At 40.1% G+C, this 16,782-nt stretch overlaps 1 protein-coding gene across 2 annotated transcripts in view; it reads right to left on the bottom strand.

Moving 5' to 3' along the window:
• The window catches only part of GSK3B (glycogen synthase kinase 3 beta), a 154,238-nt gene that overhangs the window by 20,189 nt on the left and 117,267 nt on the right, over positions 1-16,782 (bottom strand). The window contains exons 8-9 of one of the 2 annotated variants that reach the window (XM_027681239.1): positions 11,236-11,331; positions 892-930 (exon numbers count right to left, since the gene is read on the bottom strand). In XM_027681239.1, the coding sequence (XP_027537040.1) occupies positions 892-930; positions 11,236-11,331 (135 nt within the window). The remainder of the gene's footprint in view (positions 1-891; positions 931-11,235; positions 11,332-16,782) is intronic. The other variant, XM_027681238.1, reaches the window with a different exon arrangement.

Raw genomic sequence — 16,782 nt, forward strand, 5'->3', positions numbered from 1 at the left:
CTGCTTTGTGCCTGCTGCCTGCAGAGCTCGGATTGCTGGCCACAGCACACAGTGGATACAATTATCACTCCCAAGACACGGCCTGACCTGAACAAAATCTAAGACTGTCTCCAATTAAAAAAACACCAGCCAACCTTGTGGCTTTCCCTCCCCTCCGCCCCCCACCCCACAGTGAGTAGCACAAATGGGTATGTCTTGAGGTAAACCCACAGAAGTGAAGTTGTTTTATATTTAAAATGAGGTAAAACTACTGAGGTGTCCCTCATGCACCTTAGCAGTGATACTTTTAACAGGATTGATTTACCACAGCTTGAAACTTAGGTACTTCACTCTTAGCTGTGTTTTTTTCCCTTCAGAACAGCTCACATGACAGCCACTATAGATTTTAAAAAGAAAACCATTTTTTTTCCTTAGGTAAAGACCACAAGCCAAGCCCTTATGTTGAGCAAATTAGTAGGCACACAGTCACAAATCTGATATCTGTAAAAGGAGTACTTGCTTGTCCACTCTTAAACTCCTCATTTTCAAGTCCGTGAAACCCTAACATGTTTTCTAAACTCCTGGTATGAACTGCTCAGTCTGCCTTTATATCTGGAATTAAGTCACTTGGGATAGACAGTTCCTGAATTCTGCCCTAACTGCTTCAATCCAGGAAGGGGGGGGAAAAATGAGAAGGCCTCACAGGGCCTTCCCCTGCAACAAGTGGTGACTACCACATGAAGCAAGATATAGGTCTGTGCCCATCTCATCTCTACCACCTTGTGTTACAACATTCGCCTGGCTGCTACCTCACAGATGCAGTTTGAACTCAAATATTCCACTTCTAGCATTTCTGTTTTTTTTTTTTACAAGGCTAGGCCTAGTAATTTGAAAAAATGTTTAAGTACATACCCGCACTCCTGAGGTGAAATGTCCTGTTCCTGACGAGTCCTAAAGATGATAATGCAGTGAAATAATCCAAACAGGGGGAGTCAATCCAAAAGAGAATAGTCCAGCAAGGAAAAATATAGCCAATATTATAAGAAATCCATGGTGTGGGGGACATAGTAAATGTTTATACAATTAGAAACTTTAAACATCAGTCTCCATAGCAGCAAGTCCAACTTCACCACAGTGTATGCCAAAAAATTGATTGTGCAATGGTGAGGCATAGTATAGAAACATTTCTATATGAAATTTATGTTCCAATGCCAGTGCATTTACTAAAAAAATAAAAAAAAATTGAAATCAAAACTCTAACTTGAACTAAAAGGGTAATTGAAATTCCCAAAGAATTTTCAGTCCTTGGTCCTGGATATAAACGTCCACAGAACCGTGTGGCCAGATTAGTTTGTCTCCAAAGGTTCATCCCACTTGTAAATCTGTCTCAGACACACAATGTAAACTTTTGGGTGGTTTTGGTTTTTTTTTTCAAAAAACCCAAACCCCTAGCAATTTATAATTTGTGTTGAAGACAAAGTAAAAATCAAAGATCTGTACTTTAAATTTGGATACTTTTAATTTGTGTGTGCTATGAGTACCTCAGGCCGCCGCGGATTATTCTCCATTTTGGATTGACTTCCCCCGCCACTGGATTTTGTTTGCTGGCGTTATCTCTTTAGGATTCTTCAGGAACTGGACGTACCACCTCAGGAGTGCGGGTATGGACTGAATTTCTTTCTATTGCGGGTTTATTCCCCCTCATACCCGTCGCACCCATTACTTAAGAAATTTTTTCCCCTCAATTTGTCCCTCCCACCTCCCTTTTGAATAATGCCCTAAGAAATAAAAGCCAAACCCTCTGCAGTCTTTTAGCTCTTCCCATTCAACACAGTTCCACCGGGAAAGCTGCCCAATTCACCCACCGAGAACTACACGAGCAGCTGCCGCCCACAGCAACGGATACGCCAGCACTTCCATGCCACGGGGCATCGATGCCAAGGCAATGCTGGGCTGATGCTCTGTGGTGGAAGGGGTGGGAGGAAAGATAGACGGTGGGACTTGTGAGCCATGAAGCCCTCGCACGTACGTCTCAGCAGGAGTTTAAAGTCTCTGTAGTTCTCAGTGAGGGAATCAATTTAGTAAATAATCCGCGGATTATTTTTAGTCTGCGGACTAAAATTTAGTGCACGGACTAAAATCCGGCCCATCGGAGCAAAGTCTGTCTCGGTCTAAAATACATCTGGGTGAAAGCAAAAGAAAATAAAATTAAAAAAAAGAAAGAAAAAGGAGAAAGGAAAATTAAAAAAAGGAAAAAGCTAAGTGCACAAAGTGTTTGGGCGGACTAACATTTAGTATGCAGACTAAATACGGCCGGGCAAAAGGCACAGCAAGGCCACAAACAAACAAACAAAAAAAAACCCAACAAAACCAAATCAAAAATAAAACACTGACAGGAACTTTTAAAGCAATCAGATACTACCCCACCGGCGCAACAATTCATTTTTCTAAAATGAAACAAGACCTTGTGTAAGGCTATTTGTCCACAGGAGGGACCGAAGGCTCAAGTTTTCATTTTAAAAAATGAACCTGTTTTGGAGATAAACAAATGCAAAAAAAAAGGCTTTACATACAATATTCTTGAAGGAAAATTTGCACTTGAATAACTCAAAACCTCTTGTTTCTGCAAAGCAAATGAATTTCAGGCTGAGACCCAGGTTGCTGGTTTTTGTTTGTTTGGGATTTTTTTTGGATGAGCTACAAAAAAATCTCTTGAATGATCATGTCAAAGGGAAATGCTGACTCATCCAAAGCCACAGCTTCTGGTGCTTTTGTCGGTTTTCCCTCCCCCAATAAATCTATATCTCACCAAAAAGCTGAGGGACCAGTACAAGTTCTTTCTTTGTTCTGGCATGCTGGTGATGCTCAAACACAGACAGACCGTAACAGCTAGTCAGCAGACATACTCCTCTCTCCTTTTCAAGCTGCACTGCTATCAGTGCAATTTTTTTTAAGTTACTCTCCTTTTATTTTTCTGGAACTACTACCACCTTCAACATTTCAAAAACGATTGCCAGGCTTAAATGCCCCTGGTGCACTATGTGGCTCTCATCCCCTAGTGACTTGAATTTAAATGAAGTCTTTGTGCACCAGCAGAGTGGTCACATTTTACCTTACTAATCTGAAATAGTTCCTACCAGTGTAGCAGAGTTCATGCACCTTCTGAATTTTATTTTTTTGCACACATGGAGAGACAAAAGAAAAAGGATGGAAAGCATGGAATTCTCCTATTTCACTTCACTCACATCAGCATTCAGCTCTCAAATAAAACCACATGGGGCAAGAGCTAAGTATTGTTTTACCAGAATGGTTGCTCTGACTTTCAGTTCATTGACATTCTTCAAACAAACTTTCTATGCACAACACAGAGCACGTCTTGGTCTAATTAAGCCCCAAAGCCAAAGCTTCACAATGTGACACCAAGGTGCTCTTCCAGCCAGTGTATATTAAAAGGCATGATTTCATGCCATCAACCACTGTGCGTTTTGCATGCAGATTGTGAATACTGCCCGCGTGCTGTGCTAAGAGAGCAGAGACTTATGAAAATGACATCTGTTGCTAACACATCAAGTTGGTGACACCATGGTTAAAAATTTCCTCACCGGCTTCAGACTCATGCGCTTTGCCAAGAACCACCCACGCCACCAATTCAAGGCTGACAGTCCGTGCACATCTCCTTTCGGTTTGTAAGCACATTTTTTATGGCACATGAACATTAGGTAAGAGAGAAAGCTCCTCCCTTCAACCAAAAGCTTGTACTGTTTACAAGCAAAGTCATCAGATGTAGAACACAACCCTCAAATCAACTTTTTAAAAATGCAATCACACAATACGATTACTATGACCTTAGGATAGGAAGCGGTATTTTGATCAAGGTTAACACAATAAGGCTTATGATAAACGCGACACATTCACAAACACAAAAGGAGAGGGAAGAGACACAGAAGACAGCAATTTATGCACTGGGCTCTACCTGACACAAAAAACCCCAAAGCTGCATCAGAAGTTCTGCCCTTGGGACTGGTCTTGTTCCAAAGGCCTGAGAATTTCAGATTGGGATTTCTGAAATATGACATTTGGCTATTTTGACATGCATAAAACCTACATGATAAAAATGAAAGTTAAAAAAGATTCACAAAAGAGGCACTGGTGTTGGGAGTGATTTAAAAATATATATAAGCCCCCCAACTCCCGTCTCTGATTAAATCCCCCTATGTTTTTCTCTAAAAAGCAGCTGGGAAACAGTAAATGCCTTATTAATCAAGAGTCCCTGTCAGATGGCACTTAGAAGGGGGGAAAATGAAATAAAGAGAGAAGGGTTAAGTGGCTTACAAATGAGCCAACACAGAACTGGGAACAGGACCAGGAACCTGTCTCCAAAGCTACTTCTTGTTGAGACCACACACTTGTTACTGGGCTCCTTCCATTGAGGACCTGGTGGAGACAAAATGAGCTAGCATTTATTACCCAGTGCATGTGCTCTGCTTCTATCGAGCTCTAAAGGAAAGCAACAAAGCTAAGCAGAACAAACAGCTCCCCTTCTTCTGAGACAGAACCCCCAAAAATATATCTCTGAAAGTGCTCTCAGCCTCACTGGGACAGCCGCTATGAACAGCCTAGACAGATGTGCTGCAATGTGATGGCTAAACAGATGGTAAATTGTAAAAGACACGTTAAACTTCACATTTGATTTCTGAGTTGCTCTGATGGAAATCAATTCTTAATGTTAAACTAGTGCTCCTTCACTCATTGTTAAGCGATACTTTCTTTACTGCACACAAATTGGGCAGAGGCAGGGTAATTTACCACCCAGCAAACCTGGCTTCTTTTCTTATGCTTTAGATAGAGATAAGAGATTTACACTGTCAAAAATCATTGCTACTACAAAAGGAGCTGGCAAACATGAACATGCCAGAAAAACTTGGGTTTTTTTCTTTTAGTTAGTCTCCTGCAGAGCTGTTTCCACTCTGCTTGGAAAGTCATTACACACCAAGTGAAAAACAGAACTGCATTCTTTAGAAAGAGGTCAGGGCATGGTTTCACAATAGGCACAAATCACCTCCAGTTCATGCTGGAAAAGACAGTTCTGCCCTTTTGGCCATACACATCTGCCCTTGTCCCAACACTTGCAGTCTGGGCTGAATGGTCAGTCAGGTAAAGAAGGTGATGCAAATCCTGAACATTTGTGTTATTCAAGAGGTTTTTGCTACTATGCAAACTGTAATGCGTATCAGGAATACGTAGGTGGGAGGTGGAGAACTGACCCTGCTCCATGATGAACTCAATGCCAATGATGAAACTGCAATCAAAGAGACATCTCATCTCCACTGTACCTTTGCATCTCTACAAAAGATCAGACCCCAATCTCAGAAAGAAGATTTTTCATTTTCAGCTTGAATTCAAATGCAAGTCCACTGACAAGATTTCTGACAAAAGTGCTTTTGCTTTCTTTTGTCATCAGTCATAATTAGAAGTGACAAAACGAGCTGTCTGTTTATCCATTTTACTGTTTGGTATTCTTCCTTGAATCTGCAGTATGAGCAGTCACTTTGGAAGCATTACAAGCAAAACAATCTGCTTAAGAACTAGACAAGACAAGAACAAGGAGAGCAGGACAGGATGAAGACATGAAACTGATTCTGGAGAGTGGAAAAACATGCTCATGAGAGAGACCAGCCTCTACATCCCAATCCCAGAGTGTGGGGAAGACGACAGGACTGTCTGATACAAGCACAGAAACATTCAATATTCAAAGTAAAGGGATTAGTATGCTAATACACACACAAAGAATACACACATACACAAGGATACAGAGACTAAAATATTTGGCAAGTATTTTATAGTATTAGCAGAAATTATTTCATAATACAGGCAGAAATACGGATCCTAAAGTCAATATCCAAAGCTACTCTATAATACAGCCAACCATGATTCTGCACAACTTCAGCTGCAGCCAGAAGTGGCCAATTGCTTTGGCAAAGTGCTAGAAGGGATGAGCTACAATCTCTAGTTTCATCTTAGACACTGTTTTCCTCTGCTGACTTGAAGACAGACAGAAAAGTACTCTGAACAGTATAAGTAATGAAAAAAAAAAAAGGGAAGTGCTTACAAAGCTGGGAGGAACCCTGCCCTAGTGTCCCACAACTTCATGGTGAAGGCAAAGTGCTGCAGAGAAAAGTCCTCATGTATTCATCCACAAGAGTGCACAGCAGAAGGGCAGAGATGCTCAAAACCAATCTAGACATGACAGTTTTTCTCCCTCTCTCTTCCACTGTCAGATAAATGACTCTTGTCTTTTTCCATCTCAGTGCTGACTTGAAAATTATTATTCCAACACCTATTCAGCTACCATAGATTTGGGGATGGCAAATCAAGCCATTCTCTTTAGTACACTCAAATTTATCTCACCAGAAGTATATTTAAAAAATGCCTGCATGTTTGAACCATCTTGCAAGTATTTTCAGAAGATCAGAAACAAAGGCCACCAAACCACAGCACACTGAAGAAACTCACTGTCCATTTTTAAGAGCTGCCTGCAGTGGAAACTGCTTCCATGTCTATATAATGGAGACAAGGCAGAGGTTAAGATTTGAGCAAAGGAAACTGTCTTTGCTGTTACAACCTGTTGTATTGTTCTGCCATCATGAACCATGGGCTTACAGCATATATATATATATGTACATATTTCATTATACTGCCATTATACTGGTAAACATGTGGCAGTATCCTTAGGTGGGGGGAAAAAATACAAACAAGTAATTTCCCCCATGCAGAAGGGGTTTTAACTAAGTACGTATATTACATTTACTACGATCTTAGTCAAATGAGATCCTTTACTAGCTGGATGCAAGGGGAAAGCCAGGCTGTCACAGACGAACATTTTACGTATTTCTGGAAATAATCACAGCACATTCTTTGTTTGTCATCACCCCAAGGATTTGAGACCTGAAAGTAGCTTCTGAGTAATGCTAGGATAAAGGCCAGCTGTAATGGGGCCACGGTAAGCAACGCCCATCTACCACAAGCTTATGAAGCCTGCATTCAGACCTTTTGTCAGCTGTCCCTCTGTCTCTGCCCCCTCCAAAAGGGCTGGAAGCTTCAGAGAAAGCTCACTGCCAAAGCTGAACTTCAACAGCCCTGTGATTTACAACCTTGCACTTGATCCCAGATTTTCTCCTTGGCCTTCCTGTCACACAGTTATATGCTATAGGTGAAGCTTAGTTGGAAGAAGCGAAACAGGTATAAAGATTAGTAGCACAGATCAGACTGCACTTCCAAGAACAGAGAAGGCTCAAGGAGTTTAGGTGGCTGAAAGACACAAGCAAAAGTCTGACTAATAAAAATGACAGCGACAATATCTCCAGAAAGGATAGTAACTTTTATTTGATGAGTTGGTAACACTGGAAAAACTGGGCAGGTTTTCTGACCCAAGATATACTTGAAGACATGACTGTGTGTCTAAAAGCCTATCTATTTTTTTCTGACAGTTATCAGTCAGTCAAAAGCTATTCACATCCTTGAATTGCTTCTCTTATAACATGATGCTACTTACTTCACAGACCAAGGCAGTCAAGCCATAGGATGCACCTCCATTAATACAAAATGTGAAGTGAAAACAAAGGGAGGTTTGGGTGAAAAGAATAGCTACATTACTAAATTCAACACACTGGTATTCTGAAGAGGACCCTCCTGGCCAAAGAACCAAAATGTCCTGGATTCCTCCTTTTATGACTGGGGTTGTAGGGTTGGGGTGCCAGAGGAGAAGAACAGAGAAGTCCTGTTTTGGAAGAATGGTTTGAAAGATTCCTGGAAAGTTTGGATTCTCTCTTCTTTGGCTAGCCAGGGACATGCTGAACTCCCATCGTCATCTGCCTCATGCACATAAACTGGTATAAAACCACACAGGTGCTTGGGCAACACAGAACCATATTGGAGATTAGAGAGAGGCCTCTGTATGTTTTATAACAAGAGATTCCAGCTCTTAAGTTATAAAAGTACTTCAATCTCAAATGGTCAACAGATTGAAAACCAGTCTGAAAACAGTCTGCACTGTACACTCATTGCTGTAGCACAGAAAAATATTTTTTAGAGTTTTTTTGACTTCTTTCATAATTTATGAAGAAACGGTTAAAGATTAACCTTGTTAATTTGAGATCTCTTTCTTCACACTACTACATCTCACTGTCTATCAATGCTGTATTAGGATGATACCAATTCATTTCTACTAAAAAGTCTAAGATGGATCTATGAAGGGAGACTTCAAATTTCCACAAAGCCTGTGCTCAAAATTCCAATTTCAGCCTGAAACTTACTGAATCTGCAAAACAATATTCCTTCATGGACTTGTCGGTATCCAGTCTTTCTCTGGCTCTTTGAAAAACCCAGAATGTATTTCATTGCACTACAGCACCAGCCACCATTCTCCTTCACCTAGCACATAACAGCAAATGTAGCAGATTACACCACCACAGCAACACTGAGTAGGAAAGTAACATACTTATGCCTGCCAGAAATATCTAAAAGAACCAGAACCAGATACATCCAACCGAAGTCAGCACCACAGAATTTCAGATGCAACTTATAGATACTACAGCTTCCAAAAAAAATTCTTAATTGTCTTCTACATACACTTTTGCAGACCAAGAAAGTTCCCTGAAAACAAGAGCAAACCAAAGACCTTACTTTTGTATAGATTACTGGCCTGGAAGCAAGCAGTTACAGACTGCATACTGGGCATCTCCACTGCATGAAATTAACTCCTAGGACCTACAAACTCCTCAACTTTGACAAACATACATTATATTAAACACCACAAAACAACAAGGAGAATGCTCTTGTGTCTAAGAGCTTATAGCTGGGAGTTACTATATTCTCAGTAATTCTCTCTCAAACATGCTGAAAACTAGATGCCTGAAAGATTTTCCACACAAAAAACATTAACTTTTGTCTGCTGAATCCTCTGGTCATAACTACTCCACAAAAATAACGACCTTCTATCTAGTGTAATCTTCAGTAATTCTTTAGCTTAGATGGCAAGGATTTGTGCCTTTGAAGTGGCAACCTAAAGTCCAAGTCCTGTTGTAAACTACCTGTAGCACTATAGTTACATACATAGTTGTAACAAAAAAACCCCAAAACCAAACAACCAGTAACAATATTTGCACTTTCGCTTCTTCAGTCCTTCCTTTTCTTTCAAAGTCAGAGCTCTAAAGAAGTTTTTCCTCACACACCTTTCAATTCTAAGATACAGAACCTCCAAGAGGATTGCATATGCTCACTAACATGTCATCAGATGTTATCCCAATACAACTGGGTAAGAAATACCAATTCTACATATTACTGCTAAAATCTTTCACATCTCAACATGCTCAAAATGTTGAAAGGGAAGGATCTTGAGAAGTAATACATTGAGAAGATAAGCATCATTACCAACACCATGCTGGATAATCCATTTTGTTAATTTAGCATTTGCATAATAAGTACAGATCTCATAAATGAAGTATCATGTAACCCAATTGTAATTAACTGGTTTAAATTCTATTCTACACCCAGCTGACATCAGGAAGAGCTGTGTGCAGAATGACTTGAGAATGAGAAGCTACGCTGCAAGCACAACTCTTCAAAACTAATTGTGCACTAATGGAGAATGCAGATTTGATCTTCTGGCAAGCTCCTCTCAATTCTTTGTAATTGACTTAATTTCACTTATGATCCTTTACAACAACCCAAAAGCATTCTTTATAAATAGAACGAAGTCTCAGTCTTTTCTTGAAGCTTCCATTTGCCAAAAGATCTCTGCTGTGGTCTAACAGACCATCAAGTGCACACAGATGATTCTTAAGACTATTCAGGCATAAGATGAGTTGCACAGATCAGATGCTTAACTCTGTGTTCTACAGTACATCTCTGCACTTCTACTCCACTGCATATTAATTTAATCCCCTCTAATCCAAACACCTTTAATGCAGGAATTCAGATGCAACCCTAATATTCAGTGCTACAAGGTTTTTGGACTTATTTTTGTGATTTTTATCATGATGCAATTCAAAACTGAAGAGACTGCTCCCAGAGACTTCTGTCTTAATTTTTTCCTTTGTTAACATAAAGCCTTGCTGGATCTACTGAGCTCCCATGCTGTTACACATTACTTAACCAACACACAGAAAATAACTCTGATATGGAAATGTAAACAAGGAATTAGTGGGGAAAAGGAGAATTCACGTGGTACATGACTCATTGGAGAATCTGTTGCAAAAATACTGACATGTAGTACCTGCCCTAACATGTACCTATCATTTACATGGTCTCCTATCAACTAGCTTTAATTAGTTTATTCAGAATTTCTACCACAACAGAGCATTTGGTCCAAAAGAATCTGACCTGACCATGTGTTCAGCTAGGAATGCAATCCTTCCATGCACAGATATTACTTTCTTAGCAGAAGGAAACCTGAGTGTTGAGATATGATGAAAATACCCCGTGACTATATCAGACATTCTTCAAGTAGCAAAAATAAAACATTAACTACCCAGGCTTCAATTGTTTAAGACACAATATTTAATTTATTCCACACCCAAGAGGCTAACTAAATGATTGTTACTCTGTCCCAAGTCAAATATTCATCATTCCTTGATATGTGGAAGACTGATTAATTGTGTAGCAATATATTTGTTTCAATGCTAGCAGCTTCCTTTTTGATCGTGGAGGTTATAATATTGTCTGCACGTACTGCACTGGTGTCTCCCTGTGAAATCTAGGTAACAAGAAACCTTAAGAAGTAACTCCAAGAAACCCCCCCCCTCAACAGCAAACCTACAGGAGTACAAATAGAATATTATCTATGAGTGAAGGAGTTAAAAAAGTGACTGTCAGCCCTCTTCACAATATGTAACAGTATTACAAAAGTGTCATATGTATCACTGGAACATTTTCTCATTTCTGTGTGACTTCTGTGCACATCAATTTATACCATGACAGGATGTAGATATATTGCAATCTGCTATAAACACACAGACACCATTGTTAAAACAAAAAATAACCCACCTATAGGCAACCTCAAAAACCCCAGACCAATATACATTACAGTGCACTCCTTCAATACCTTCTTCTCCCCAGCTACATCTAAAGTTTGCAGGTCCCCAGCTTATTCAAAGGCACCCAGTTTAGACTGAAAACCACCAAATCACTGACCAAACTGAACTCCTTGAATTTTCACTTTGAGCCCATGCCTTTATTAATCAGATCATATAGACTCACCTTAGTCCATGGATGTGCCTTAATCTGAGGAAATTTGAATTCAGTATAGTTTGGATTCATTTCTCTAATTTGCTCCCTTGTAGGCGTTCCCAGAACCTAGACAGGAGAGAGAAAAGAAGGTAAATTGTGAAGATACGCTTCATATTCATACAGTAATGAATACTGAAGTATAACCTATCAAACATTAAGAAAACTGAAGTCAAGCTGTGTAACTAGTAAGAAGTTAATATAGGCTTGAGAGCAAAACAACAAAACTTTTGCTCCCAGGAGAGGGAGGTCCCCTCTCTGGGCAATCTGCTCCAGTCTCTGACCACCCTTCACAGTAAAAAATGTGTTCTACTCTGTGCCTCTGCCACTTGCCCAGTCAGCAGGCAACACTGAGAAGAGCCTGGTTGTTTCCTCTTCCCTCCCACCACAAGGCATTTATAGACATTGATGAGACCCTCTTGAGCCCTCTCTGCTTCAGGCTGAACAGTGACAGCTCTTGCAACCTCTCCTCATCTGACAGATACGCCAGTTCCTTCATCATCTTAGTGGCCCTTGCTCCAACTTCAGGAGTCACTTGCTGGCAATTCAGTTCATGCTCCAAAGTCCAGTGTCAAAAAATTAATTATCTTCTATATTTTTCACAAAATTCAAGCATCTTTCTCAAACTTACTGGTATTTCAATAGGGAGTTCACTCTAGATTGTTATAAAACAGTACCACCAAACACATTCAGGGGTTGCAGTTCACTGCACATGGCTGATTAAGGATCAGACCAGTAGCACAGACTGATTTTACAAGCCAGGAACAAACTTATAAGATCAGCCGGTTACTGCTGAGCCAAGCAAGACAGGTTCTCCCCCTCAGCCTACAAACAAAACTGTGTGGGTTTGGGTGGTGCTTCCCTACCTCAGTATGTCCACATGGAAGACAGATTCAGTTTAAATCTAACCTAAAAGGCATACCACCCCTGTTTTACTTTCACCAAGTTGTATTTCTCGTTCCCAGAATCTGCACAATGTTATTTTTAGATGCAAATTAGTAGTTGTATGAGAAATAACACAACTGCACATCTCTTTGTAGGGGTGGATAGATTTTGAAAGGATTTCAGAAATCCCTTGAGGGAACAGGCCAGACAATATGGCATCAGTGCTTTCTGTTCAGTTAGCACTAAGTGTGAGAGAGCCATTGTCTTCTAGCTACATTAAAAAATTGCAAAGTATGTTCAAGAAATCCTGTTGTTTTCTGCTTGCACCCAGTTGCTGGGCATCCTTTTGCTCTGCAGAGAGAAGAGGAGATGGCAGAAGGCAGGAGTTGCTCCTCTGTGCTGAGCTCACGCTCACCTTCCTATAGGAAACCTGTAGCCATGTTAATCTGGCCCCGTGATAAATCTCTCGCCATACAGATTAGCATAATGTTATCACCTCATCTCAGACTGCACTGTCACCACCAGGCAACAAATGATCCACAATATGACGTTAGGCACTCTGCCTTACTGGTTGATGGAGAAATATCTGGTTACAAAATCAGATATCTGTGTACATTTTCATACTGTTAGAAGAGTGGAAATTACAAAAACGCACTCTAAAAAGTCAGGTAAAGGGTAAAAGAGCAAAATAATTGCTGTTGGAGTAATTTGTGCAACAGAGAAACTATCATCAGGTATTATGAATGGAACTTGATATCTCTTTGCTATTTAAAATATGAGTTGCATGACACAAATGAAAATCCTACCCACAAAGCAATCTTTTACATAAAGAGTAGCAGCAGAAGAAATAAACCCTTCAACTTGTTCAGACAGTTGCTTCTTGGATAACAAATTTGACCAACAAGTTGTACAAAACAAATGATCACGTTTTGTACACCTTGGCATTCGTGGGGATCTAAAACCCTAAGAGCCAAGGGTTCCTCTCAGAGCTGACACAGAAGGTTTTTCTGGGTATATCTGAAAACGCTGGTTTTGTTCAGGTGGTAAAAAAAGAGGGTGTCTGCAGGATTCCATACATTTTGCTCAACTTTCAAAGGAAAAAAAAGCTGACAGGAAAACGTGCCCTTTCTCTGCTCGTTTTCTGTCTGGCACCCACCAGATCATCAGTCACACAGCTCCTGCCAAGATGGTGCTGCTCTCAAAGCTTTGATGACCATCACTCTCAAAGCTTTCCAATCCTAAAAGATGAGGGGATTTCACACCCCCAAATAGTATTTTCATCCTGATTCAGGATAAAAGTAATTTACAAAACCTTGGAAGTTTTTTTGATTACTTAAATTAACTTCCTGAAAACCGACGGGCAACTTGCTCTCTCATCATTTCTAGAAGCTGTTTTCATGCCTCTCTCATATAAACAGGACTTTTTTAAAAGCATGTTTACCTTCTTTACCCCTTTCCTCCTAAAAAAATTCCTTTAACAGCTTTTCTGAGAAGAAGCAAAGAGTAGATTTATTTTTAATATAGCCAAAATTCATCAAACTGGCTCAGTTGCCAAGGCTGCTCAGAGCAGGAACCCACACAGTGCAAGTATATTTAAAGAATGCCTTTAGCACCAGAGAGAATCCAGATTAGACAGGCAAGGGCAATTTTATGGCAGAAGTCACAGACAATGTCTATTCACACATTTCACTAGAAACACAGTTGTGAATCCAGATGATGTGAGGGAGCAATAGGCATCTAAGAAACAGCACTTAAGGTCTCATAAATGATTAGAAAAGAAGGTACTGAAGAGGGATCATGGTGTCTGCAAGAAGGGATCATCTGACCTTTCAGCTACACAGCAACTTTTGACACATGAAATAACTGTACAAAAGGAAAAGTGACTTATATTAGCTACTCAGTGTATTTACTTTGTTCTCTCTCGATTGTAAAACCAGATTGTGCTTCCAATTTGTACTGAAAGTAGATTAAAGGAAAAAAAAAAGAACCACAAAACAACACACCTTGAAACCCATCCTAAAACCAAAAGGGAAGTAGATTGGAAGAAGTTTTAATGACTGTGTCAAATTCAAATTACAATCCAGAAGAGTGGGATGAATAAAGCGAGAAACTGTAAAATTGTACCAGCACTTAACATATCTTGAAGAGGTCCTGTAGTGGATCTCTCCTCACTCCTCAACGCACTAACACTGTTTGCTACATTATTTTGAAATTGTACCTCACTGATTCACACAGAGTTTTCAGTATATTAGGAATACCTTCAAGTAACCTTGGTAACAGCAATCATTTAAGCTGTTGCAAAAATTGGTCAAGCCTCTTCTTTTAAAAAAGTCATATATGTGACTGCTCTTTCTGTTTGAAATGGAAAGGAGAAGCATGAATTACTTCACACATTTTTGGCAGAATTACTCCATGAAACAGCTGTTCTTGCTATACCAATTCTGAAAATACTATGGAGCAGATGTACCTTGGAGAGAGTTTTCACAGAATCACAGAACAGTTGAGGTTGGAAGGGTCCTCAGGAGGTCACCCAGTCCAAACCCCCTGTACAATCGGCACTGTCAAGAGTTGATTGCCCAAGACCATGTCCATGAGTATCTCCAGGGATGGAGACTCCACAGCCTCTCTGGGCAACATGTTCCAGTGTTTAACCACCCGAACAGCAGAAACTGGTTTTGTTCAGATTGAATTTCATGTGTTTTAATTTGTGCCCATTCTTCTTGTCCTGTCACGGGATGCCAAAGAAAAGAGGCTGGCTCCCTCTTCTTTGCACCTTCCCTTCACATATTCTGTACACTGGTAAGATCCCCACCGATCTTGCAAAAGTCACAGAGCTCTTAAGAAATACAGGGTCCAATACTGAATTATTCAGGTCATTGCAGATTAGCACGTGCTATTCTACTTCTTGGGGAGTCTTATGAAAAGTGGTATTGTCAAGGAAAAAGTTGGATTTTTTTTTTTATTTGGCCCTTAAAAAAAAAAAGAAAGAAAACCAAAGTAAATACTGTAATAATAAAAATGTAGTTGTCTGATGGAATCAACTGTAACTGGGATGAAGACTAAACTTTCAAATGAATGAAGTGGAGTCTACATGAGACTACAAGGCATCTTTCTGCAAGTGAAGGTAACAGGTCAACTAGTCTTGCTCTTCATTCGCGATTGGTCATCATCATCTCTTAAATAAAAATAAAGAAACATTATCTACTAAGATTAACTAAAGAATACACTTTCTGAGAAGGCAGCCACTGCTCTGATTCTCTTGAAACAAAAATAGAACACAACAGGTTTCACAGTATTTTCTGCCAAGTTTTTCCCTTGACATTAATCTGTAATAGATGAAGCTCCCCAAAGAATTTTTAATCCAAGAACAGGGTTCATGAAGGTAGGGTAATGGTATGTATCCTCCTGCAATTAAAGAAAAGCTACACTCACAATAATGTCTTCCTTACCAAACAAGAAGGGGAGATTTATGAACCTAGAATAAGCCCTGTGCTCCACTACAAATAGCATAAAGATATTAATTTTATGTTCTTGCAATCAAATTTTCATAGGAGAAAAAGATGGATGATATTCAGCTCCAAAAGACACCTTAGTTACGCCCCAATACCAAGACAGCTGGTGTCCACACCTGGCTTCACTATGCAAAACTGCGCTGAGTCATTTATGACCAAACCCACACTGTTGCAACAGCAGAGGAAAAGGAAACTGCCAAGGGTTTCAACAAATCCCAGTGGAATAAAAAGCCCTTTACGACAACCATTATTACTGCTGAACCTTTGCCAAAATGTAGAAATCAGTTAGAAGCGTAAGGACACCAAGGGTTCAGAAGCTCCAGCTGGTAATGACTGAACTAGAGAGGGGAGAAGGTGGTTATATTTAAATCAGAAAGCTCTACAAAGCCATGGTTGCAGTGCTGTAGTGATCTTCCCCGGGAGAATGGTGCAAGTTTATGAGGAAACGTGTTCCTAAAAGTCTGATGTTTATGGCTTACCAGATGGGATAATTAATACTTCTGTAAGCATGACCGCACCTCTTCAGAAAGCTGTGAGAGGTGTGCCAAATAGTTTTAAAAAAAATTCACGGTGTAGGCATCTCAAGCAGTAAACATGGGTCAGCTTGAAATAATACTTCAAGAGGTTTGTGGTAGAAAGCCAAATAAACTTATCCACTTTATCTACACTTCCTTTCAAAAACAGACCCTTATCAAACAATGAAAGCCAACTAAATATAGAGATTTCTTCTATTCACAAGAACAAGAGGAGCTATACATCAGGAATAGGAAGAAACCCATTGTCACCGCTGACATCAATATAATTGCTCATCAACTTTTTTTACACTGCCTGCCTGCAAGCACTGGAAGTGATGAATTACACGAGGCACGGAAACAGCCAAGTTGTGATGTGGGGGGTCATCAGGGAAAAAAAAAAGCCAGGAGACTTCCCCTAGGGCTGAGGACAGAACACCCACGTGAAAGCCCATGTCAGATGCAGGTAGGTCGTCAGCACAGGACCACATCCAATAAAATGAAACACATTCTCCTACAGCTTATTCTCCCGGAAGAGATGGCTCCTCTCTCCCCATTAACTACTGCGACTGGATTTATTTTATTTCAGAAACTGAGCCCAAAATAGTACC

The sequence above is a fragment of the Neopelma chrysocephalum genome, unplaced genomic scaffold (genome assembly GCF_003984885.1).
Source record: "Neopelma chrysocephalum unplaced genomic scaffold, ASM398488v2 Primary Assembly neopelma1_60, whole genome shotgun sequence".
NCBI lineage: Eukaryota > Metazoa > Chordata > Aves > Passeriformes > Pipridae > Neopelma > Neopelma chrysocephalum.